This window comes from Cavia porcellus, unplaced genomic scaffold (assembly GCF_034190915.1).
Source record: "Cavia porcellus strain 051 isolate PalLab524CR breed Dunkin Hartley unplaced genomic scaffold, mCavPor4.1 scaffold_4, whole genome shotgun sequence".
Lineage (NCBI taxonomy): Eukaryota > Metazoa > Chordata > Mammalia > Rodentia > Caviidae > Cavia > Cavia porcellus.
Window position 1 is genome coordinate 47742550 of NW_026947487.1, and position 26827 is coordinate 47769376.

A 26827-nucleotide genomic window follows, 5' to 3' on the forward strand; every position below is an offset into this window, starting at 1 on the left:
TTAATTGCAAACTGATGTCATACCTAGTAAAACCAGCACTGTTTCCTTGTGTAATTTCTGGGCTAAGTTCACATTTCTCAGAGATTTTTCTGGAAATGTCTTTAGCCCTGCTTGTTCAAAGTGGGGGCCAATAATGAATCACATGTGTGTTTGCTTGTGACCCATTCTAATCTTTTTTTTAAATTGTAGGCGATAGCCTGATTTCTTTATGTACTTATTTATTTGTTTTAATTCACAAAAATAGTAGAGACTGACATTGAAGGGGCTTGGACAAATATCTTGAATATATCTTACCTTCTGAATTTGTTTTCTTTTCCCTTTAGTGGTTTGAATTATCACGAAACTTCATTATTTCCTGTAAGCTAGAAGTCAGGTATAAAGACTTGATTAGATTCCAGTTAAATGGTTTAGTTAAGAACAGTTCTGAAAGTGATCCCACACACTTATATTGCCATAGATGGTCTGATGATCCGACATTGGGGATTCTAAGAGTGATTTCTGGATTAAGGTGGCAGCAGCTGAATTTCACACTGAGTAGTTGTTTCTTTCTCATCTGCCACTGCTAAGTGAGGAGACAGAGTAGCACCAGGTAATCTCCAGTTCCCCTCCATTTTCTGTTTTATAGTTTCAGCCAAAGTCATTGACAATGCACGCTTAAATCTGTGTTGAAAAATGAATATATTTAAAAGTTCTATTGTTCTTCCTACTTCTACTACCTAGCTTTCTAGTAAGAAGAGCTTTTGCTTATTAATGGAAACTATTTGGTTACTTTACAACACAGTTTTTATTTTAAAGAAAAAATATTTCATTCATGATATTAAATGTACTTAACTATTTAAAACTATAAGGCCATAAAGGCTTTATGAGGCCATCAAACTACAAATAGGAGAGATTTGGGGCAAATGCTTTGAGGGTAAAATCACCAGGACTTCTGTTCCGTGGAACGTATTATAAGGGTAGGGTTGGAGTGCAAGACTCACAGAAGATAGTAGTGTTGTTGGTGAAAGTTTTAAGCTGCTGCACTGACATCATATTAACTTGAATCTGACTGCAGAGACTCTCCTTCCAAATAAGGCCCCTTTCACTAGTCCCAGGAATTGGGCATAACATTTTAGGAGACACAGTTCAACCCAGAATAATGACTATGTTATATTAAATTGGCCGTTATTATTTTTGGTATCACAGTGTCTCAATGATCCTTGTGCAGCTTATACATTCAAAGGTTATTGCTGATTTGTATATGCATCAATATATTATATGCACAGATATATACCTGTACATGCCTGTATGCTCATACAATTCTTTCTTTCTTTTTTTTTTTTGCAAATAATTTTTCAAGTAAGGCTCAAATTGTGCTTGGTGATAACAGAACTTCTGTTTTTAATTTTGGCCCCTCATTAATGCCTTCATTAGGAACAGGTCATTTGAAAATTAACCTGTTTTATTCCTTAAAATTGAATACTGAAGTCTGCAGCCTTCGACATTTCTCTTAAAACACGACCACTGTGTTTGGAACACCGTCTGGCCCCCATAGTGCCATGGAAGGATGTTTGTGTCTTGCTGTTAAAGTCCTCTGTGACATTTCTGCCTGTTGGCTTTTTGCCCAGGGCTTTCTCTGAACTCAGCGCATGATAAATGGATGTTTTTTAGTGTGAGTTGAAAAAAATCCTTCTTAAACCTTAGTATGTGGAGACAAGGGTTTGCTTTGTTTTGCCATTATTTCAGAAGTCACAGATATTCACGTCTGCAGCTCAACTTGGCATTTGGACTGAAATTTTAGTAGTTGATGTTATTAATGTTTTCCATGGCTTTGGATAACGTCATTTTAGTAGTTAGCTATTCTTATTGAAATAAGCAATTTATGATTATTATGATTTTAAGTGTTTAATAAATTTAAGAGTATTTAAAATGAAAAAGATTTTACATTGCTTGAAGCAATCAAAGTTTTCACTATATTGACACTTAGATCATGGTTTCTCAATTTTCATTTGAGTGAAGAAAACAGTCTTATTTTCCAGGTACTGCATAAGCCGACCACAGTATAAGACTTCTTGTGGCATCTCTTCATTAATTTCTTGTTGGAATTTTTTATACAGCACAATGGGAGCTGGAAGGTAAGTATGTCAATGTACTAGTCTCCCTAAACTCCAAATTGAAAGTAGTTTAATGTTGCTTTTTCTATAAGGGCAGATTTTGAGAATATATTTTTCCCAAATTAAGAGAAACATCTGCACTTTGTTGTAAGCCTGGTAGCTTAAAATATATGCATGTATTCTTTTCAATAACATAAAAAGAAAAATATTACTGAAATGGTTTGCCAGTCAGATAGGTTTATTAATATTGAGACAGTTTTGCATGTGATTGGAATTGTAAAATAAAAGGCAATGTTTCTCTTATAGCCTTCCACCTATTACCCAAGAAGAGGCTTTACATATTTTGGGCTTTCAACCCCCATTCGAAGATATTAGATTTGGCCCTTTCACTGGAAATACCACACTCATGAGGTATGAAGCTGCCACTCCGTGCCTTCAGTAGGTAGCAATGCCTTATTTCTAGTTCAGCTGTAGGTGGGCTGGTCGTACACTGCGTATGTGGATGCTGGCCCTCAATCTTTCATAGATACACCAAACTAATACCATGTCTGGATTTCTCCAGAATGGAAGTAATGACCTTCATTGTTGTAGAACTCTTGCTATGAGCAAACTTTTTTTTGTTATTTTCAGATGGTTTAGACAAATTAATGACCATTTCCATGTAAAAGGATGCTCTTATGTTCTATATAAGCCCCATGGGAAGAATAAAACAGCTGGAGAAACTGGTAGGTGAATATATAGAAGATTTATATAAATGCATGTGCATGGGCTTGTTAAAATCTGTCTCAAAGACTGGCTATTTTTTTTTTTAATTTTATTTTGAAAGTATACAACAGAACAGGACAGAATAAAGCCAACTAAGATCGTACAGTGAAATTGGTACAGAACTTCACAGCAGGTTACCGGGATAACAGTAATAGGTATCACAGTATATTTTGTTATCTTTATAATAGTTGTTCTTTCAATCACATATATCAAAATGAGATGAAATGTAGAACACTATAGAACTTATCAAAACAGAACATTGAATAGAGCAGTACCATTAATCAGAAAAGAGCAAAACAGTAATAAAAATATTTGCCTTCAAAAAGATGGTAGAAGGAAGTCCTCCTTATTTGCTATGGTCAACCTCCCAGGAGATGCTCAGATTTCTGGTTCCCATTTGATAATGGGGGGACAGAAGAAGGAGGGTAGGGGAAGTGGGATATTTGACTCTAGGCCGTGCATCAGTAGGTTCACTATCGCTTAGCACGGAGGCAGGCTGGTTGTTTGGCATCCTAAGCATCCTAAGTTCCAACGTGGCGTGGATATCAGGAGCTGCTGCTGGTTTTCCCCCTCACGACTGGCTATTTTGACTCATGGAATTATGTAAACCACCAACAGTGTCTGCTCTCTCATATCTCTTTAACCAAGATGTAATCTCTAGGTTACTTCTCAATATCTAGTTTAATATTTTTTATCTTTTCTGATATCTATATGTAGAAGTTTTAGAACTTTAAATCGTTTTATACGTTTTAGAACTTTAAATCATATTATAAGCCCTTCTTTAACACACTGTATTATTTGGGCCCAGGTTTTCTAGTGTGTGTGTGTGTGTGTGTGTGTGTGTGTGTGTTGTAGTGAGGGTTTGCAAGGGAAACACTTTAATACAGGACACATAATTTATAGTATTATTTTATAATAGTCACCCAAAGAATCAGATAAAAAAGCAGTGCATGAAAAGACCCAAAGAATCCAATTGAGGGTCTGGATCCCATGACAGTGTCCTGCATGAGTCCAGCTGAAGATGTAGAGCCCATGACAGTGCCCCCATTGAGTCCAAAAGGAGGCTTAGAGCCCATTTCATGTCTGGTACCAAACTCTGTCTTGGTTACTTTTCTCTCATTGCTACAACAAAATACCCAACACCTCAAGTTAAAGGAGGAAAGCTTTATTTAGCTCACAGTTCGTGGAGGTTTCAGTCCATACTTGACTGGTTCCAAGTCAGAGTGGCATGTGACAGAAGCAAAAATTCATGGCAGCAGAAGACAGAAAAAGAAGAACAAAAGGGGAGTAGCATGGAGAAAAGACTCTTTCTGTCCCTTATATTGTATGTAGGTCACACCCAACCTAGAGTGAGTGTAGCACTTACACTCATAATCCCAACATTGGACCATGAATTAATCACAAATTCAGGAAGCCTGCCTCTATGACTGTATGAGAATTTGGGGGGAAATCTAAACACAAACCATAACAGTGTGCTAGTAAAATCATTCAAAAATAGCATAGAATTTGCTGTTCTGTTTCCTAAAAGGGAAAGAAAGGAAAATACGTGTTGCTACACCTGTATGATATCATAAAATAGGAGAATAGAAAGTAATAAAGTTCTATTGTATAATGGTCTTGGTTATAAAAGAATATTGATGGAGTTGATTTTAAAGACTTAGTTATATACTAATTTATCTTATTTGTATTATTTAACAGTTTCCATTTTAAATTGTTACAATCATCCTTTCACTGAATTTTTTGATAGCACCTCTATTATCAAAGAAAAAATTGCCCTAATGCTTCTTGGAACAGAAAGATGACTTTACTCAATATTTTTGCAATAGGGCATTGTAATAGGGATGAGAGATCTGACTCAACTCCAAGGCAGCTGGGGATTTACAGTCAAGGACGAGGAGGATGTGAGGGAGATTTGTCACCTCAGTGATCACCAGGGTTGATCCAGCTGATCTGACTGGCAAGGCGGGTGTCCCTTTCCCTCCCAAAGCTGCGTGCTCACTTAAAGAGGATGACGACCCCCAATAGAGGAGGAACTTCTCTTCCCTCAAGGGTATATGAGTAGCTGTGCTCCTCTGTGAGACCTCTGCACAAGATCTCAAGGAAAAGAGGGACGGGGTCAGTAGATGTGAAATTGCTAAGAGAGGACATCACAGGTAGGGAAATTCTCACCAAAATGGCATAACTGTCTTTCTGCTTTAGGCAGGACACAGGCTTAGACATCAAGGGTGGGTGTGTGTGCGTGTATGGCAGATGTGTTGGGGGCTTAATTAACTCACAGGAATGAAAGCCTCACTTGAAATGGACTCAGTAGGATTCTTACTAAAACGAGATGCAGAAGCCTAAGGTTGAGGCCTTTTTGAGAAGAGGGCTCAAAGTTTGGTCAAGGAGAGAGTTACCAAAAGAGGATATATAGTTTACCAAGGTCAAGGTCAGGACATAGAGAAAGATGGCTTTCTGTTGACCTATATTACCTATATCTAGTAGCTTTATGACAGTAGCAAACTTGGAGAGTCTATGTTGTTTTTATACATACAGTACTAGTTTTGTGTCCTTGAGCATGTTGCTTACTGAGTTCCTGTGAAAACCATTTTTCTTTCTGTATTTGCACCAACTGTATTGGACACTGATGATATAAAAGGAGACAAGTTTGTAATACACTTAGCGCCTTGTGTTAGATGCAATAAGTGGAAGCTTTTTATTCTTTCTGAATTCTGTTTGGAATTCTATGATGGTATTTTGAAATCTATGTTGGTATTTTTTCTATATTTAGGAAAATCATTAGCACACCTAGGATATGGCAATGAAAAACTTTTTTAAAAGGTATATTTTCCAGATTGCTAATTTTTTCTTCATCTGTATCTGGTTTGCTTTTTATACTCTTCATTAAGTTTGAGATTAAAAAATTGTTTCAGTCATATGTTTTCATTTAAAAATATTTATTTTTCTGGTGATTTAAAAATAGGTGCAGAGTAGAGGCTGGAATTGACTTGTGGTTGGGAATTTGCCAGCCCTGGACCTAGTTCAGAAAGCCCAAGGACCTCAGAATGGTGCTTAAGGGGTTGGTACTGACCAACACCTTCCTGGTGGCCCACGGTGGGCTGCTCTCTCTCACCCTTTTCGTCACAAAGTACAGGTCATTTTTAGGACTTAAGAGTCCTGCTTACAGACTGGCCTGCTGCATGACCAAATGTATGGAATGTGGAAGTGTTCTCAGTCATTGGTCTTACTTGGAAGTGTTCTCAGTCATTGGTCTTAAATGGGAGGGAGTCTTTTTCTTCTCTTCACCAGGCAGGATTAAATCCTTCCGTTCCCATTGTTTTCACCTTCATGTGTGCATCTAGTAGAACAGCATTTCCTTGTCCGTGGCTCTTGGCTCCTCCTCCGTACCAATGGTTTCTTCTAGGAAAACCTGAGATGCCTCCCTTGAGGCTCCAAGCCCAGTTTATTATTTTTGCATCATAATACATGGTACCTAGGTTCTCTCTCTCGCTCTCTCTTTTTTTTTTTTTTTGTCTTTTTCTTTTTTTTATTCTTTTATCGGTACCAGGAAGCGAACTCACGACTGCCTGCTCGCAAGGCAGGCGCTTATGCCGCTGAGCTAAATCCCCAGCCCTGGTACTTAGGTTCTCATTAGGAGTTAATTTAATGAATCCTGGCTTGACTAAATGAGGCAGGAGGAATTCAGGAAATTGGGGTTAGGAAACTTATAAAAGAGAATTTTGTTTTCTCCATCCAAAAAGCCAGCATTTGTTCTTTGGAGGTGCTCTTTGACCTAATATGGAAAAGGACAGTGTTACATTTTCCTCTCTCTTTAGCTTACCTCCTCTTCTGGCTCCTTCCTGTTCTCTCCTCCCACACTCCCAAACATATAGTGAGCCACACCTGCCTGCTAGCCCTGCTTTCATCAGAATATGTGGCATCCTCCTGCTGTCTCTGGGAACCTCTTCCTTGGTGGCTTTTCAGATTCTTGATGTGATGTTTTGCTAAAGGCTAAGACTTACATTTTGCAATGCCTTGAACATTGCCTTCTATGTTAAGGGTGTTCAGTACAAGGTGAAAACTGTTTCAGAATCACTTCTTGACTGCTTGATGGAGTGGGGAAAAATGTATGTCTAGGAGAACAGAAACAGTGGAGTGGTTGTTGATAGAACTGTGGGGGAGGCGGTGGCTGTAAAGATAAGCAGTATGAAATGTAAATGACCTTTATTTTAAGAATGCGAGGCGAGACACCCTCCCCCACTCCCCGATATCCTGGGGCACAGCATCTCCCCCCGGGTCAGTGATCTCTCCGTAGAACACGTGGAGTGGAGGCATATATGTAGCTTAGGTTTGGGGTGGAGTCTGAGGGGGCATTAGGGATGCACAGGTAGCCCATTGATATTCTTTTGGTGCCAGAGGTAAATTCCTAGGGGAGGGGGGAGATGGAGCTCCTTGCTTCTGCCTGAGGCTTTACCAGCTACAGTGTCCTGTCTGGGCCAAAACTCTTTCATATCCCATCTTATGATTATTGTTATGAAAAGGGATGAAGATTTCTTTCTTTACTGCTTCCTGCTGGAAGGGGGCACTGTAATGGGGTCTGTGGGAGTTTACAGGATGACAGTTGATGCCCATGTAGGAGCTGGTGCCAGGTGGTTTAGCCAGGACAACTTCACTGGTGAATGCACGTATGTTAGACTGGAAAAACAAAGAGACAAGATGTTATGAGGAGGCATGGCACTGTCATATTTAAGGACCCAGGTGAGGTATAAGGAAAGGTGCTTTTGATTTTGATATGTCATTATATCAGGACCATGTTGAGGTAGAATTATTGCCATGGTAAGATAGAATTCTGAAAAATAAACGTGGGGTTAGGAGGAGTGAAGTTATGAGAGGTGATTACTCCCCCATCTGAAAGGGTAAAAGTTAAGAGGGTAGGTAGGTAAGCCTTGTCTCTGGTATGCATGATGTTGGAGTCTTTAGGAAATACTGTTGGGAGTCCTGCTGTAAAAAGAATAAGAAATTAGAAACCAAATTGGATAACAAAAACATGACAGCCTGAGAGTTGTGGCTGTGAGGCCTTGGTAAGGCAGAGATGAGTAGGCAAAAGGATGGTTAGATCTAGGGCTGGAAGGACACCACTTAGCCTGAGTGATGTGAGACCAGGATGGCAGTCTAGCAAATCTGATCACTGTTGAGGTTGCCAAGAATATTAGGTATGGGTCGCTGTAATCTGGTTGTAGTCCTTGGAATAGAAGACAAAATTTATCTGTCAGTCTTGACCAGGGTTGTCTGAGAAATTGGTGAATAAGAAAGGAAGGGGGTGGTCTAGTGATAACAGGTGTAAGCTGTTGAGGCCTCAGTATCTCAGTCAGCCTGTGTAAACACAAGGGAATAAAAAGCATTTTTAAGATTTAGGACTGAAGAGTGAGTGGTGGAGGGAAGGTTTGGCACCACTGGGTGGATTGGGAAGAAGCAGTCTGGAACCTGCATGAAATAGGCCCTGTCTGTAAATGGCATAGGTTGACCTTTAATACCCCTTAGAGGTTGAGGACTTATTACAGCGGCCTGAAAACTCAGGAAGAACTCTGTACATATGGCCTCGATGTCCACAAGTATAGAGAATGTCTTTTTTTTTTTTTTGTCTTTTTCTTTTTTATCGGTACCAGGGATCAAACTCACGACTGCCTGCTTGCAAGGCAGGCGCTTATGCTGCTGAGCTAAATCCCCAACCCCTATAGAGAATGTCTTACCTGAGACTTTTAGTGGGACTTGGACTCTGAGACAGACACCTTAAAGGGGGCTATTGTTGGCCTTGAGCCCCGTCAGTCTTCAACAGCAAATTTAAGCAGATCTGTCAGCGATGAATCTGGCAGTGTTGGCATTTCCTGTGAGGGCTGGAAGTTAGGATGGCTTACCCACTCTCTCGTGGCTAGGACAGTCCAGTAGCCCTGGGATAAGGTCTCAAAGGAACACCAGGATGGGGCACTCTCTTGCCCAATGTCTTCTGCTGCATTTGAGGCATGGTCCATCGTGGGGCCCAGGCAGCTCCACCTTGTGTTGGTTTACCTGTCTCAGAACTCCAAGTGTCACAAGTGTTATTGTTATCTCTGTTGTTGAAAACACGAAAAGCCATATTAAGAAGGTCTCTATGGAGTTTGAAGGTCAAGTTTTGCCTTTTTGTTTGAGATTTGGACTACAGTAGAAGGTATCCGTAGAATTAAGTAAGTATGCAGGAGTCAAATATAGTCAATAGGGTATTTATAATTTATTTTTTGTCTTTTTCATTTTTATCGGTACCAGGGATTAAACTCACAACTGCTTGCTTGCAAGGCAGGTGCTTATGCCGCTGAGCTAAATCCCCAGCCCCTGGTATTTATAATTTTAGTAATGGCTTCTCATAAGGAGGACAGGTCCAGAGAATTTTAGGAACTGACATGTCATTTGTCATATATAAGTATCTCTTTATGTTATCAAAATGTCTAATGCCATCTGATTTTTGGAGGATGGCCTGTTTAATTAATTTTTTATCTTTTTATTTAGGAGAGAAATCAGCTATGGTGTTATTTAATATCAGTTGAATATAGTTAATTATGGCTCAGTGGAGGGCTGAGCCAGGACAGGCAGACAGGCTGGGAAAGGTTTAAGTTGGGCTTCTGCTGCAGTGTTGGTTTTGTTGTTTGCATGTATCATATAACCCTTGTCTTGGAAAAGAGCTAGTGGTTCCTAGCAAAAGGAATTTAATTTTAGTTTTTAAACAGGAGATGGTTGACAATACAGTATAATATAGGCAGTAAGCTTAATATAGAACATTACTGGTGGTTTACAGCAAAAGGAATTTATAAATAACTCTTAATTTTAGTTGTTAAACATTTAGGAGATTATTGAAGGCTTTAATTGATAAACAAGGCTGGTAAAATTACCACGTGGCCACTTCCCCATTTATCAGCCGAAGTCTTGTCTATTGCCGGCTTATTTAACCTTGGTTAAATGGTTTGAGAATGTAAAAAATAGCATCTCTGAGCCGAGCCACCAAGCTGCTGTTTATCTGTGTTTGTGGTCCAGCACATGGGCAGAGCACGCCCAGCATGGAGGCGGGGCACACAGAATGAAGGCGGGGTGAGCACCGGGATGTAGTGTGTGGGGCGGGCTGGAACTGCCCTGGAAAGCTCACAAGGCGGGGGGAGCAGCAGCGGCAGTGGGCACGTGGCACACAGGGGGCGGAGCTGGGAGGCGGAGTTAGGACAGGGCGTGAAGCTGGGACCTTACACACTGGGACCCTGCTTGGGGCTGCTCATGGAGGCACAGTGGGTAGCTGGACCGACATGGAGCTGAGCCACCACGTGGAGCTGGAATTGCTCACAGGGTGCTCAGATTAGGGCAGACATTAGAGCTGACCCCACGTGGACCTGGATCGCGGCATGATAGCCAAGATACCGCACGGAGTTGGGGCGCAGCGTAAAAGCTTAAAACAGCCCATGAAAGTTTAAAGCAGCCTGCACATATCTCTCAACACTGTTTGAGTGCACCTCCCATCTCAGCAAGGAATTGATTGGTGCACACTGTGGGGGTGAGGGGAAGCAGGGAGGAAAGGAGACACTGAGAAAGCTTCGAAAGGCTGCAGAGAAAGACGCTATTATCTCTTTACGTGCGGGCAGGGGGAGGGATTCTGCAAGAGGACGCACATTCCCAAAACAAAGGCTTAAAGATAGAGAGTTTTGTAAACTTGTCATCAGTGCAATAAGCTATAGATAGGTATGGTTTTTTTGGGGGGGGGCAGGAAGTGGTCCCCAAGATAAAATCTAGTGTGGAGTCTGGCCCACAGAGTTATAGCCAGATGAGGCAACGGATCATGGTCTACTAAGTGTAAGTCATCACTTTTTACTTGTTTTAGACCAATCAGTATTTTGGTTCCAAAGCTCGTAATAATTGGCCATCACCAATGTATATACTAGTGGATTTTTTCCATGGATTTAGTAACAGCTCTGCCCGTGAGAACTTAAAAAGCTCTGAAGGACATGAGAGTCTTCTAGTGTGGACACAGGTTGGCCCAGAAAAACTCTGCCTTGGGCTAAGGATGTGAGAACATCACATGAACCCATGGAAAGGGGGAGAAAACCCTCCTGGGGCCTGGCCCAGTGGCAATCTCCGGGGGTTGCTCACCTGTGGTAAATTGGGTTGGTGTTGTTTGCGAACCAGCAGCAACCAGTTTATAGCTCCTGAGTGTAGAAGTGAGGAATTTAATGCAGGATGTAGTCCAGTCCTGGTCCTGAACGGCAGGGGACTAAAACTGGGAGAGCCCCAGGAGTCTCTTGTCTGCCATTCCTGGTCAGGGAACCATATGATAGAATTGTGGGGGGTGGCAGCTGAAAAGATAAGAAGTATAAAATATAAATGACCTTTATTTTGAGAATGTGAGGAGAGACACCCCTGATCCCCTGGGGTGCGGCATCTCCCCCGAGGGTTGGCGATCTCTCCATGGAACACTTGGAGTGGGGGCATATAAGCAGCCTAGGTTTGGGATGGAACCGAAGGGGCATTAGTGATGCACAGGTAGCCCATTGGCACTCGTTTGGCGCCAGAGGTAAATTCCTAGGGATGTGGAAGATGGAGCCTCTTGGTTCACCTGAGGCTTTACTGGCTACAGTGTCCTGTCTGGGCCAAAATCCTTTCAGTTGTCACCTACAGTGTACAGAAAGCCCCAGTGTACAGTTCTTGGACTTGTGTCCAAGACTGCACAATGAGTAGGGCCCTGGAATACCACAGCAAGAGCCCTTGTTTCTTTCGCTTGTTGTCTTTTGCTTGCTGATCATAAGAGGATTTCAGCAGAAAAGTTCATGGTTTCCTGTTTGTGGTGGATTAAAAACTATGGTGGATTAACACCAGTTGAACTGAATCAGCATGGTGCTGAGTGTGGATGGCCCACCTGAGGAAAGTTGCCAGCATTAAAAAGCAGACCTGGAGAGGAAGAGTAGCATTGTGGGTTCTCCTAGGTGTTGATGTTGTTTGGCCTGTTGGTTCTCCAGGAGGAGCTTGTCATCCTGGCTTCCCTGATATCAACTTGGCTGTTATCATTGAAAGAGCTCTGGACTTTGTTCCTGAGAATGGCTATGATTCACTTTAGGGGAGCTCTGGTCCTTACTTTGAGCATCACTTCCTAGCTCTAGAGGGGAAGATATGTGCTGTTCAATCTCTAGGAGAAGCTTGTCACACTGGTTTCTTGATGTGAACTCAGCTGTTACCATTGGATGAGCTTGGGACCTTCTTGTCACTGGGGGTGGCTTCATCCTTATTTTGGAGGAGCCTTGGTCCTCATTTTGAGGGTCACTTCTTGGCTCCAGTGCAGAACCCTCAACCTACTGGCACAGATCCTTCCCTCTCCAGGGACAGGTTTTCTAGCTTCCACCATTAACCTTAGGGCCTTCCCAGGGCAGATCCACGAAACAGACCTGCATGAGTCATTGCTGTGGGCTCTAGGCCTCCGGTTGGGCTCATGGGAGATATCGTCATGGGCTCTAGGTCTTTAACTGGATCATGCAGTTTATTGCTGTGGGATCCAAGCCCTTGACTGAATGTTCTAAGTCTTTAGTGTGTGGACAGATTTCCTGCAATTTCTTTGTATTTAACTCCTTGGGTGACCATTATAAATAATACAATAGATTATGTGTCCTATATATAATTGTTCTTCTTGCAACTCCTGATTACAACACAGCTGTATTAATACTGGCAGCGTCAAGACACAGTGAGAGGATAGAGGAAGAGGTCAGTAAAATTAAAGGAAGTTGAAGAGAACATTAACAGCCAGATAAACTATGAGTTTATCCCTGATATGATTATACCCAAAATATGAAAGAATATTGGATATCAGTGAAACTCTTGGTACAGAGAAAATATCAACTATATAAATTTAATGAAATTCTTGAAGTAAGAAAATATAGCCATGTAGGTTGGCACATGCCTGTAACTCCAGGACCGGGGGAGGCTAAGGCAGAAGGATCACAGGTTTGACTGAGCCCAGCCTGGGTAACTTAGTGACTTATGAAGATCATTTTCAAAATTAAAAATTAAAAAAGAGCTGGGAATGTAGCTCATTGTGAAGACGCTGGGTTCAATCCCCGGTACCACAAAAAATTAAGAAAATACAAATTTTTTTATTAATAGGATGCAATAAAATACTAAGTTCTGGAGAGAGTTGACTTAGGAACCACCATTCTGGAATTTGGAAAGATTTTTGACCAAATGTCCTGCACAGCTTTAAGATTTTGCATCCTGATTGTATCAGAGATTCTTGTTTGTAGATCTTTTGACGATGTATGCTTTATTTGTTTTCTTTTCAATAGTCTGCAGCCTTCTCAGTTCTTCATGACTTTCTTAATGACATAATGATTCGGTGTAAATGCTAGCCAGTTGCCTCAGTCACATAGGCGGTGTTAGGATGTGTGGCACTGGGTCCTACTGACCCCTTTCCATCTAAGTTTGAACTTCCAGCATACATCCATCATGTAAGGAGCGGAATACATTCCCTAGTTTCCTTGCTTGGCAAAAGTATGGTGATTATTTCCATAAATTTCCTCAAGTGTTAGCGATGTATTTTCCAACTTTAATATCTAGTTGTGCCGGGGTGGTGGCAAACACCTGTAATCCCAACACACTGGAGGTTAGGTGTGGGGGTGCTCTACAAGTTTGAGGCCACCGTGAGCTACATAATGAGACACTCGGTCTAAATTTATTAATATTTGTTACACTTTAATTTCATAATACTTGAATTCTTCCAGTTATTTCTCTATATGTATTTCCTGAAGAGTTATTATTCAGCTCACTACACCATAACTCAGTGATCTCCTTCTCCTCTCTCAGTGGTCTCCACCTTTGCTGCTACAACCCACGTGGCTCTGGAGATTCCTCAGGTGAAGGACTGTGAGAGGATGAGAAAATAAAGATGAGACAAAGCTGGGGTCAGGTGGAGCCCTTACTCTCCTAAGGGGAGAAAAGAACTGCTTAACCAGTGTAGCATGTTTATTTATATACTCAGAAGCATCAGGTCAATTTCAGCCCTGCTGCCTAGCAGCCCATGGCTTGGATTGTCTAGGGTCTTGGTGTTTCTCTGTGCTGTAGCAACTTCTTCAGGTGGCTTGTCCCCATGCTCTTTGCTTGTTCCCCGTGTTCTTTGTTTTCGGGATGGCCACGCCCTGGCCCTGAGACAGCCCTGCACGTGTAGTCAGTTTCCAGCTTCAAAGGCTCCCAACACTTTGAAGCATTTTCTGGCCACTGCAAGGAATGTGGGTTGCCCTTAACTTGTATAGCACTTAATATCAATCTGTCAGTGGCATCTGATAAATTCCACTCTACCTTTTATCATTCTAATGTGAATGTCCAGCTTCATATCCTTGGGGACCATACCACATAGCCCTTTGATTCCATGTGTGGTACCCATGACCTCACACATGTTACCCTGTGACTTTCTGTTGTTTCCCTAAGGCATGGAAAATAAGCATCTTTTCTATCCTCTTCTGGTGGAAGGAAGGAAGAGTGGTAGAGATAGGATTTCTTCAGTTGAATCTTGGATATTCAGTTGCCAAAACCACCATTAGGTGGTGGTGCTGATTCAAAAAACATTCTAAAATGCATCTTCTCTTCCCAAGTTGTTTTTAAAAGACTTTGAAGCCCATTTTCCACAGGGGCCTTTAAGTTTTTCTAGGCGCTACATTTCATAGCTTAGTAATTCCCTGGTGCTTGTCTACCCAATTCCAGTAAAGTCAGTTCCCTTATGCAATAAAAACAAAGTCTAGGGATTTTGACAAAATTTAACTGTGAAAGTCAGTGGATATGTTTTTTTGCAATGAAAGTCAATGCTAGAAGATGACATTGGCTATCCATTTGGATCATTTGAAAATGCAGGCATCAGTCACAGTGCCAGGGAAGTCCAGATTCATTTGGCTAGCTTGCCGATCGCACTTACATTTAGACATGTAATGTTTGGTCCTTCCAGTAGGTATTACAGTTTACTACTCTCGCTCAGGAGAGAGTACCAAGCCCTGCCTCACCCCTGCTAACTAACACACACCTTCCCCGTGACCGCAGCTGCCAGCGAACTGGAGCATCTTTGCATGTATCAGGGGCACAGGGATCAGTATCGTTTCCCTCATCTGCTGGTTTTCTTCATTTCACATTAATCACAGATAATGTGGGGTGCAGATTTGTGCCTTTCCGCCTTAGAGCCTCCTCCCAACACTGCAGCAGGCTGGTTTTGTTCCTCTTTCACGCCACTGTGTGGATCCTGGCCCTGCATCTGGTTGTGGTTGCCTTATCACTTAAATTTCTGAATTTTTTAGATATATTCTGGATTAGACTGAACTTTATTTGGAATTTAACTTCCATCAGTGACACACTGATATGTCCTGTCATAAGCAAAATCACTTTCTCATATGGTTATCTCAATGAATTAAATGTCCTCTTTACTCTCTTTTATTTCAGAGGGTGATCTTTTTGTGACTTTGTCCTGAAATTGTGGGGGTGCCCTACGGTAGGCTTCTCTCTACTATTGTACCCTGTGTCCTGAATTAGGTGATATGCTGTTCCCCGACTCTATCCTTCCGTCTGCAGTGACTTTGCATTCTCCCCTCGCCTCTCCTCTGTCTGGATTGCTGAAATCCTACCACTTCATTCAGTTCCATCTTGAATGCTCCCCCTTCTCGGCTCCTCAAACCCAATGTGCACTTTCTCCTTTGAATTCTGTACCCTTTTTGTGCCACCTTCTAGTACAGTTGTCTGTTTCATTTTCCCTGCAGGAGCTTGTCTTTTGCTTTCCCACGGTATCTGATATAGTAAGTAGGTGCTCATGAATTGAGTTAAATGAAATTTTCCTCCGAACAGTAAAGCACTGGCTGTCCAAATGTGGTCTGTGGACCAGTATTGGCATCAGGCAGTAACTGGTTAGAAACATAAATTCTTGGTTCCTCACCCTAGACCTACTAGGACAGCTACGCTGTGGAGGAAGTGTCCTGACAGTTTTTCATTTAACAAGCACTTCTCAACTTGAGGAGTCCTCCTAAGGATGGTATCCAACCTCTTTACAAAGAGAGCTTGGGTTTCCACTGGTAGGAAAAACAGCGATTTTCAAAAGGCGTTTAGTTAGATCCTGCAACTTCTGTGGATATGTCTCAGGGTCCGCAGGAGTGAGAGTGGGTGCCTGGATTCGTCACTGGCTTTTTAGGCCATAGCAGCTCTGCTTCGGTCCTTTTTATGGACCTGAATGAGTAAGTTTGCCGCAGAAGGAGCTGCATGTCAAGCTTGAAAATTACCAATTTAAGTTAGAGGTCAGCAAACCTCTGGCTATGAGGTAGGGAGCCTAAATTGTAAACAAAATTTTGTCAAAGCATGATCACATCTGACCTATAGGCCTAAAATACCTTGCAACCCTTTAAAAATAGGTATGCTGACCTGTAATCTAATCCAACAAAATGATGCTATATAGTGTACCTTGAAGTAAGGAAAAAAATTTCTGAGTATTTTAAGCTTACATACATTGAAATATGTATTATTATAAATCCTACGGATCAGTGTTATACCCACAATATATGGTAATAAGCCCAGGAAGATTATTCCATAGACGAAAAAAAGCACTTAATGTCTTCTAGAAAAAGAGGTGGCAAAAGGATATTTGTAGCAGACAGTTGATGTGTATATTAGTGAACCTTGTCTCATTTGCCTCTGAAAATATTCTAGGACACTAAAGTAATTATTATTCATGATCACATTAAAGAAGTTTTGAATTACATTTGATTTAAGAAAGGAAGAAAGTGAGAAATACAAAAAAATTCTATGGAAAAATTATGGTGAAAATTTTTGTTTTCTTCTGTTTTTTGAGACAGGGTCTTACTATACAGTTCAGGTTTGCCTAGAAATTACTATATAATTGCAGGCTGGCCCCAAAATCTTACTCAGCTTCCCCAGTGCTGGAATTTTAGGTGTGTACCAACCTGCCCAGCCATAGTCAAAATTCTTTTAATTAAAGTTTGAGTGGTGGCTGCTTGCCAGACATGTGTGAGACCCTGATCACAAAAAGTTTTGCAAGAAATTTTCTATATCAATCATGTGTATAAGCATTTTTTAAATTATTGCATTTGTGAGGAGTCTAAACCCCACATTTATATTTGTTCATTATATTGGGACCTCCTGCAATTGAGTTCAATTGTGGGGGTAAGATATTGATGCCTTTAAAAAATGTAATTCTTAAAAAATATTCCATTTAGAGGTGTCCAGGGGTATGAGTTTTCAGGCTGTTGGGAATGCAACCAAAAGCTACAGAAAGACAGCAGTTATCGTTATGAAGTATAAATTTTAGTAGAAAGTATCTAACTGTGCAGAGCGCTCAGGTGATAGGCCACAAAGTAAGCATTTATGCAGAAAGTCTAGGTGAAACTCTGGAGAAAAAGTTTAAGCCAGGAATATTATCACCATGGGCGAAATAAATTGGGTGTGGCAGGCCCTGTCTCTTTGACAGCCATAGCTGTTCTTAGTGGTCCTTTGCTGTTTCAGGGCCAGAAAGTCCATCATTATAACTGTCATTTGCAGGCTTTTAGCTAGGATATATTTAGTTCTATTTTTAGGATTTCTTATTTTAATAGGCCACTTGATAATGAATAATTTAATTTCTTCCAGGATTGCAAGGTAATGAAACCTCAGTTAATGGCTTTGAGTACTGATTGCTGGTAAAAACTTGTTTCTTATGGTAATATTTTTGAAATTGACAACTACTATAGTTGTGGGAAATGGACAAGGAGGATTGGTTTGAATAGGTCACTGTAGCACTCCAGCCTGACTCTGTAGAAATGTTCTTACCATTTTGTGAGCTGCTTTCCTGGTCTGTGGAACAGTTTTTAGAATGAAAGTGTGAGTTAGTGAGAGAAGTTGCCATTTTTGAAGCTTGTTTAGAGCTGTTTAAACTTATCCATTTGCATCAGTGGTCTTTAAATCGGGTTGTACATGCCCTGTGCATGTTACAGTGTCTACATTTTGATCTGACTGAAAGTTCTTACTGTTTGTGTATCTCTCACAAAGACTTATACGAGTACAGCTTATGAACAAGTGCTTATGTTGGGAGGCTTTTCAGTAGCTTTAATGACAGATGTGTACATCCAAAAAGGTCAAGAGCATTGCTATAAACACAAGATTCTAGGTTTTATATGTAGCAATTAAAATTTCATAGAGAGCTTTATATATTATTAGAATATTTTGGTAAACATGGATATATTTAGTTCTATTTTTGCTGTTTAATATGAATTTGTCTAAAGGGTGGGGCTGAATAAACTAATCTATTACTATTTTTTGTATGGATCAATGGCTTCCTGTTTTCCCCCCGTGGTGCCAGTGTGTCCCAAGTCATGTCATTTCTGTCCCCCAGTGCTTGACTTGTTCACCATGTGAAACCTAGTACTTTATGGGCCTTCTGTCTGTTTGGTTTTGTCTTTTGAAGCTTCAGGAGCCTTGTCAAAGTTAACACGTGGATTGAAAGATGAGTCGCTGGCTTATATCTATCATTGCCAGAATCATTATTTTTGTCCAATAGGCTTTGAAGCAACCCCAGTTAAAGCTAATAAAGCATTCAGGTAAGCATGTATGTATTTTATGTGGGTACTGTGCCAGGAAAATGTACTGCAGAGAGAATATTAAAAATGCTTGAAGTCTCTTGGAAACTGGAAAGCTTGATAATCTACTTTCCTTACATCAAGCTATTTTTAAATGTTAATAGCCTGTTCTTTTGCAGAACTGCATTTTGTTCATTTTACTTTACCAAATAATCTTATGCAAGACAAAGCCATTTAAGAACCCCTTTTGTGTCTATTATAAAAGAGTTGCAAAGGACTTCATGTGCTATATCTCAGTGTCCTCATTCAGGGTCTCATATGAACAGTGTGTCAAGAAGATTGCCACTACTGAATAAGTAAAAAGTATCTTACCTTTTTGGGGTGGAAAATGTGGAACTTACCAGGACTCCCATTTTGTCGTGGTTTTGGAGGAGGCTTGGAGCCAACTTTTATTCCTAATGTTGGGAGCTATATTACTTTCATGTTATATATTTTCTTCTTTTATTTAACCCAGAGTTTCTGTTTTATGAAATATGTATCCTTACATACATGCAGACTTAACGTTTTTTGAAAGATTCGGTCCTAAAGGAAAACAGTTTGAATACTTTCTTCTTCCTTGGCAAGCTTTTTTTTTTTTTTTTTCGGTGATGGTTTGTGCAAATGCCAGGATGGTTAAAAGCAAAAGGGAGAAATGTTCCAGTTAAGAGTTGGTGGAAACAACAGCCATGAACACTTTGTTACTGGCAGGCAGGGTCACCTCACCCTGCTGAGGTTCTGCTTTGGTCACACTTGGACCAGTGGGATTGCTGAGCAGGAAGAAGGAACAGGTTGGTGGTCAGTATTGCCCATTTAGGGAAGGCTGAAGTCTGGCCAGAGAACGTGGCTTGCTCAGATATGATTAAGTCTTTGGTTCTGGACGCCATGAGTTCTTCCAGTCCCACTCAGAGGCCCTGGGAGGGCGAGGAGAGGTATCCTGAGATAGGTAGGAGGAGCAAGCTGGGAGAACCCAAAAAGCTAGATATTATAGTTTGTGAACGAGGAGAAGAGGGAAAGTACTTGGTCTCTCTGAACTGTGAAGTGCTGTGTCCATTTCTCTGGAGGTAGAACTTCATGGAAGTACATCATTATTGACCTTTTCATTGTCTCATCCTGGGGTGTAGATAGCCTTATTTCAGGTGTTGACCAAACATAGACATAATTATATTTCTTTTTTGTTCCTTAAACAGTTCCTTATAATGTCTATGCCTAAGAAACACCTGAGATTAAAAAAAAAAAAAACTATGCAAATCATAAGGCTCTATTTTTTTTTGGTACCAGGGATCGAACTCATGACCTCGAGTTTGCCAGGCAGGCGCTTATGCTGCTCAGCTAAATCCCCAGCCTCGGAAGCTCTATTCTTGACCTATTTGAAGTAGGATTTCCGAGGATGGGATAAGGGAATCAATGTCCTGAAGTTCATCAGTGCGTTACTCCCTTAGGGTTATAGTTTTTGGAAACCTACTGAAAATTATTGAGAGTATATATAGTAAAAAACAGAAGAGCAGTTTAACAGTGCTGGTAGCATGTAGGATTTTGATTTCTCCTGATGGCATATAAATTTTTTTTTAGCCTCACCTTTTGAATAAGAAATTAAAGCTTAATTTTAATTTATGGGTCTCTTTAAATGGCCTCGAGAAGTTTGGCCAAGCTTAACCTCTGATATCATCTGTTCTAGACTGGTAAATGCCATCTTTGAATAAATGTTAAGTATTAGTATAGCTTTGTAAAATATATAGTTGGAGCATTATGCTTAAGGGAGTAAATGACTTTTAACTTTACCCTGTATGTATTTTCTCCTTAGCAGGGGTCCTCTCTCACCACAGGAAGTAGAATATTGGATCTTAATTGGAGAATCAAGTAGGAAACATCCTGCCATTCACTGTAAAAAGTATGTTAATTTCCTCTTTTTCTGTAATTGATGTAAGACTTTGATGCAGTGAAATGCAAAGAGTTTGATGAGTGTCAATAAATACATGTATCTGTGCAGTCCTGACCCAGTCAAGATGTGGTGCATTTTTTACCACAGAAAGCACAAAACACTTTGGTCCTCAATTTCTATCCATCCACATAGGCAACCTGTATTCTGGTTTTTCTCATCATAGATTTGCTTTGCTTGTTCTTGAGTTCTATGTAAATGAAATTATTAAAAAAATTTTGTGTCTAGATTTTCATTTAACTAATATATCTGGAACTTTGCTTTACCATAAAAATTTCAGAAATTTGTCAATATCTGCTAAAAAGCCTGTTGAAATTTTCATTAGGATGGAATCAATGATAGTCATAGTTTAGTTTGGGAAGAACTCACATTATAACAGTGTGGAATTGTCTATGCACATACACTGTATCTCCAGTTGATTAGAATTTTAATTGCTCTTAGCAGTACATTTTTCCATATTGAGTCATACATACTTTTTATTTTTCCTGGTGTGTTATATGTTTAGTGCTACTGAAAACTGATTTTTTAAAATGTTTAATTGTCTACTTGCTGTATTAAAAAAAGTCAACTTACTTTCCTATATACACTTTACATCTTTATCAAATTCACTCATCAGTTCTAATAATTGTTTTGTAATAGTTTTGGCTTTGTGTAGAATCAGGATATTGATGGAGATACATGTTGCCTTTAAATTCTTTTACAAATTTCATTAGCCACCAGGGGGCGTGTCGTCAGTTCCAGTTAGCTGCACCGTAGAGGCAATAGGATTGATTAGGCCCAGGAGTTGAAGGCCAGCCTGGGTAGCACAGCAAGAACCCATCTCAAATATCTACTTGATTATAATTAAGAAGAAAATACGGCTTGATGCTGCTTGAGCCTGCAGGATTTTATCGAATATGTGGACATGTATTTATTTTATAGATAAAGTGATCGTTTGTAAGCAGAGGACCTCGACAATAGCTGGGTAGAATTGTCATAAAAGAAGTTTTTAAAGCTTATTAGATGGAATAATGCTGAGATAAGAGAATTATCTTTAATTACCAGCATTATATGGTAGCAGCTTTCTCTTGTGAAAAGTTCCACTACATTGGTACTATGAACCTGAAGAAAACTGAGCTATATCTTCTTCTGACTGTAGGTGGGCAGATATTGTTACTGATCTAAACACTCAAAACCCAGAATACCTAGATATCCGGCACTTAGAGAGAGGACTGCAGTTTCGAAAAACAAAGAAGGTAAGAGCACCATTTTATATGAAGGACACAGAGCTATTCAGAACTCAAGCGGAAGGAAAGTAGCCTGGAGTTGCAATGGGTTGGTACCTACTACTGGAATGATACCAGGAGCCAAGTAACTATCATCCCTCTTACTCTTAAGGAGGCTACATGTTGTTTTAGCTCTTCATTTATCCGGTTATTTACTGAGGATTATGATCCATCAACTTACGACCTCATTTCAGATGAACAGACTGAGACTGAGCTGTCTTAATACAGTTGGGAGCAAATTACCTGTGGTCCTGTATACAGATAAAGCTGCAGGAAGAGGCTTTCAGAGAAAAGTAGATAGGTGCTAGGCCCAAAGTGGATGTCTGATTTATACAGTTGTATTAATGTAAGAATGTGAGAAGAAGAGAGGAAGAATGACCTTGATGTTTGCATCAGGCAGATGCAGTGGAGAGCGTGTGTTGCAAATCAGTTGTAGGGAGGCGTAGATGGAGGGTAGAAGTGCTTTGGCATCGGTTACTTTTTTGTTATGTTTTATAGTTTTTAGGAAAGAGCATAGGATAGTGTGCTCTGATAATGTCTGAACAGAGAAGACTGTTTTCAGGCATAGAAAAAAGCACTAAAACGGAGGGTTCTGTTATCTTTCCATGGGTATGGCAAAGTATCTGCCACAAATAAACATAAAAGGAGCAAATACCTATTTTGGTCCGTGGTTTCAAGGGTCCATCTGTGATCAGCTGGCTCCATTGCTGTGGGCCTGTGGGAAGGCAAAGTGTCATGGTGGCAGAACATCATGGCAGACGGGCATGACAGAAGAAGGCTGCTCACCTCATGGCAGTCAGGAAGCAGAAAGGAAGAAAGTCCAAGAAGTAGGGCTAGGGACAACACATAGTCTTCAAGGTCCTGACCCCGGGATTTCACTCCCATTGATTAGACTCTGCCACGTAAGTTTCCATCATCTCCCCATCTTACCCTCACATGGTGATTTTATCAATAAATTAAACTACTGATGAGGGTAGACTCCTCATGACCCAGTCACCTCTTGAAAGCCCCAACTTTGAACACAGTAAGATTTTGGGGGGATATTGTAAATCTAAACTATAATAGGAATCCACGAAGGCCCACAAATTTATATACATTTTTTAAAAAATTTTTTCTTAACTCTTGTTTTCTTTTTAGGTTGGGGGGAATTTGCATTGCATTATCGCATTCCAGAGACTCAGTTGGCAAAGATTTGGCCTTTGGAACTTTCCATTTGGAACCATTAGACAAGAATCCCAACCTCTAACACATGCACAAGGAATTGCCAAATCTGAGAGTGAAGACAATATCTCCAAGAAGCAGCATGGGCGTCTGGGCCGGTCCTTCAGTGCAAGTTTCCATCAGGACTCCACTTGGAAGAAAATGTCTAGTATCCATGAGAGAAGGAACAGTGGCTACCAGGGCTACAGTGATTATGATGGGAATGACTGAACTTGCTGGTGCTGACAACTGGTGTTATCCATGCAGTGATTTGTACAGGACTACGTTATGACAGTAGAAGATTTAATTGAGCCTACATTAATAGGAATGGATTTTGTGGTAAAAAGCATAGCCCTGTAGTTCTCTAGTAAATAGCCTTATATATGATTATGATGGAGGATTTCAGACATATCAGCAGATAAGCACAGATCATTGATTGTCCTTTTAAATGGAGAGTATATAAGCAATCCGGAGACAAAGTTTCATCAAATCAGATAAAATTACAGCTGCTGCTAAACAAAAATACAAATTCACTTAACAGCATTTACATTTAAACTACTTACGCATGAAGTGATTTCTCATGACATGATTCCTAGACATTTGGTACGGATTGTTGTAGTCCTAAGATCAAGATGTGAAGCGTTGTTTGCCCTTAAAAAAAATGGGGCTGTTGATTTCTAGTTTTTGCTTATAGTTAAAGCTCATTTTAAATTATTTTGTGAGTCTAGTAGTTCTTTCATTTATAATATCTTACTTGCCTCATCTATTTCCTGACTGTCTCAGGATTCTCAATAAAGAGGCAAAAGGGACAAGACTCAAAGGATTGATCTTTTCTATGGGTCAAATGGGTAACAGCGTTGGCTCAGATATTCTTGACTTTCTATATTTGGCATGTTAGGAGTGAATATTGACAAAGATCATAGGTTTTGAAAGACTTGTGTAAGTGTAGATAGGAATAGAGTCAGAGAACAAGTTTTCCATACTCATAGTAATCCTGTGCTGCCAGGTCTTCTGAACGGTCCCTTAAACACAGCCCTGTGCTAACAACTACATTGCAGATGTATTAGGAATGCCCAGGGCACTCAGAGGACAACTGTCTGTGTTCTAAATGCTGAGCAGTTTCCTTTTTTGAATCATATAGATAATTAGCTGTTTGAAGTGAGTGTTAACGATTTCAGAAGTGTGGATTTCGTATACTTGAGCTCCTCTCTAGCTGCTGTCAGTTTTTCTGATGCCGACCTGTGATGCACAAAAACTTGGATCTCTTGTTCTTTCATTTCAGGGCTTTGTTCTAGGACTCAAATCAGTAACTTGTTAAATACAGGGTGCTGAAAATGTTGGTAACCATATTGCAATACACCTCGAAGAGAGGATTCAGATTTTTATTTTTAAAATGTGTTCCTTTTTTTCTCTTGAATTTTATATCCATCTGTCTACTCATGTGTAGCCTACAGAAAGGGATATATATTATGAAATGGTCATTTTTCTGAAGAGACTATTTTGCTTGAAATGCAAGTGACTGAAAGAGATTTGTAGGTGGTTGATTTTGTTACTTCATACTGGAACTTTTAAAAAAGTTTTCATCAAATAAAGTTTTGTTTTCTACTTTTAATGATACGGGTGTTATTGTGCATTTGTTTGAGGTAGGGAGGAACTTTATAGTTTCAGCATATATAATTTGCCAGTTCTTCCTGTGTAGGAACTAGACTACAAGTTTATCCCCAATTAGGGTGAGGAGAGCAAACAAGGGCAAAAAGGCACAAAATTAATCTGGAATGTGTGGTCAGGGGATTCTTTGCTTTTTGTGAACAAAAGAGCCTTGAGCATCTGCTCTCCTCTTTTATTTACTTAGACACAGGATCAAACAATTGGGGTAGCAGAAGATTCATCTGCCTCCCTTATCTATAGTATATCACCCAGGTAAGCAGCTGGATCTCAGCAGTGTTGCCTCTTCCCTGGACCTGCAGTGTGCCAGCTGCCTGCGAGCTGCCAAAGCCGTGCAACTGCTGCTTGTCCCCTCTGTGCTCACAGAGACAGTCTGTTAGGTCTTGATCCTCATTATCTGGTCTCCCACCTGTTTCCTCTATTGTTGGGTTCCTCTCCCAAGATGGTCTGCAGACTATCAGCAAACAATAAGACAAATTATCATGAATCCAATCAATCTTTACATGCTATGATAGGTGTTCTGGAAAGGCCCTGATGGATAACATTTTCTGTCTCCCTGGTAGTTTTCCTCAATTGTCACCTGGGAGAAGGCTCTCACTGATGAGGAGAGTAGAAGAGTTAAGTTCCACCATGGGCAGGTCAAGGGGCAGCTTCCTCCATGGTCCCACACTCCTAGAGGGCACCCATGCCATCTGTCTATTTCCTGCAGTGATACAACCAAACCTCCGTGCCAACAGGGTAATTTGTCCCCCTTCCATTTCCCCATCTCTAGGGACCACCATAACACTTGTGCTTTCTCCTTTTTCCCATGCTCTTGTGCTTCTGACTAATGTAATTCTGCTGGAGTGCAATCTGTGCCACCAACAGGATTCAAACAATTAAGCATAAACATTATGAGATGAAGGAGAGATTGTGACTTATTAAGACTTATTTCCCCTTTTTGTTTTTGTAATTGCTATTTTCATGTAAAATGTGCATGCCCCAAAATTGCATGTCCTTGTGGATTACAAAGAATTCCATTAGAATGATTGACGTTCCACTGTTGTAAAAATTTTTGAAAGCTTTTGCTTATATAGACAGGATAATTTTCTGTTTTTGTTTTCTTACGGACTGCTGTTTTTGCAAATGCCAAGAGACAATATTCCTGGATATGCCTTGCAGTCTCTCCTGCATGGCAGGTAGAATATACACAATGAGAATAAGTATCTATACTAACATGCACATACTGAAGTTTGCCAAATTGGACCTATGTGCCACATCTGTGTGCCACAGCTTACCAAGCGAAGACCTCAAGGACCGCAGTCCTCTGATAGAATTCATGTAGGCAAAGCTTGTCATGCTGGACAAGATTTTACAGTGTGATGTGTCTGTGATCTGGAAAGTTTGAAGCCAGAGGTAAGGGCTTGAATGATCTGATGGAAATAAGAATGGGAAAGTACCATCTGCTGAAAAGTTGAGGTGAGTCTATCTGCATGATAATTTCCTTCTGCTAGTGGTCCAGAAACACCAGAATGTGAGTATACAAGACCCAAATGGCTTTCTGTAATCATAAGAATAGGTTGAACAGAGGGGGACTCTATTTGCTTTTTATACTGGCTATCTCCAAGCAATTAGTGACATTAACTACATAGGTGAAATCACATAAAATAGTAACAGATTCTGCCACAGTACATATCAATATGGTAATCACAGCAACTAATTCTGGTCCTTCACCAAAATTCCAGGAATGGCAGTTTTCTGGTAATTTTACATAGTCCAGTGAGCAGCAAAACTATGAGAAGAGCCATCCATAAAGCGAGCTAAGGTATTTGTTTGTTCATTGTCTTTTTGAGAAAGGATCTCACTATGCAATTCAGGCTGGTCACAAACTCAGTTTGTAACCGAGGTGGGCCTCAAATTCAGTGATCCTTACTTCTCAGCCTCCCAAGAGCTGGTATTACTAGCATGTACCACCATACTGGGCTAAGTTGAGGCATTCATACAAGAAATTTTCTGAGTATTTCTAGGTAAGATTAACAAATAATTGCAACACAGCTGTACAAACTTACTAGAAGGATAATGAGTATCAATAATCCTATATTGTCTGTAAAGGCTATCTGCCAGACCAAGGACGTTTGTAATAAATGACTATGCTGTGCAACATTAACAGGCAGCACCATATGATTGCAATCAAATCCTAAAAGTTACATCCTGCGGTGGCAGGCTCGCCAAATCAGCCCAGCCATTTGATCTGTAGAAGTCTGAAAACTTTTTGTAAGCTGATTAGAGAGACAATGCCACCCAATATGTTGGCACTTATTG

General features: G+C 40.4%; 1 protein-coding gene across 6 annotated transcripts in view; it reads left to right on the plus strand.

Moving 5' to 3' along the window:
- The window catches only part of Bivm (basic, immunoglobulin-like variable motif containing), a 38265-nt gene extending 13792 nt beyond the window's left edge, over positions 1-24473 (plus strand). For 5 of the 6 annotated variants that reach the window (XM_013141389.3, XM_005007151.4, XM_013141386.3 and 2 more), the window contains exons 4-10: positions 2019-2114; positions 2400-2504; positions 2724-2818; positions 18310-18442; positions 20262-20348; positions 21535-21631; positions 22799-24473. In XM_013141389.3, the coding sequence (XP_012996843.1) occupies positions 2019-2114; positions 2400-2504; positions 2724-2818; positions 18310-18442; positions 20262-20348; positions 21535-21631; positions 22799-23092 (907 nt within the window). In that variant the 3' untranslated portion in view covers positions 23093-24473. The remainder of the gene's footprint in view (positions 1-2018; positions 2115-2399; positions 2505-2723; positions 2819-18309; positions 18443-20261; positions 20349-21534; positions 21632-22798) is intronic. The other variant, XM_013141390.3, reaches the window with a different exon arrangement.
- The last annotated feature ends 2354 nt before the right edge of the window (positions 24474-26827 follow it).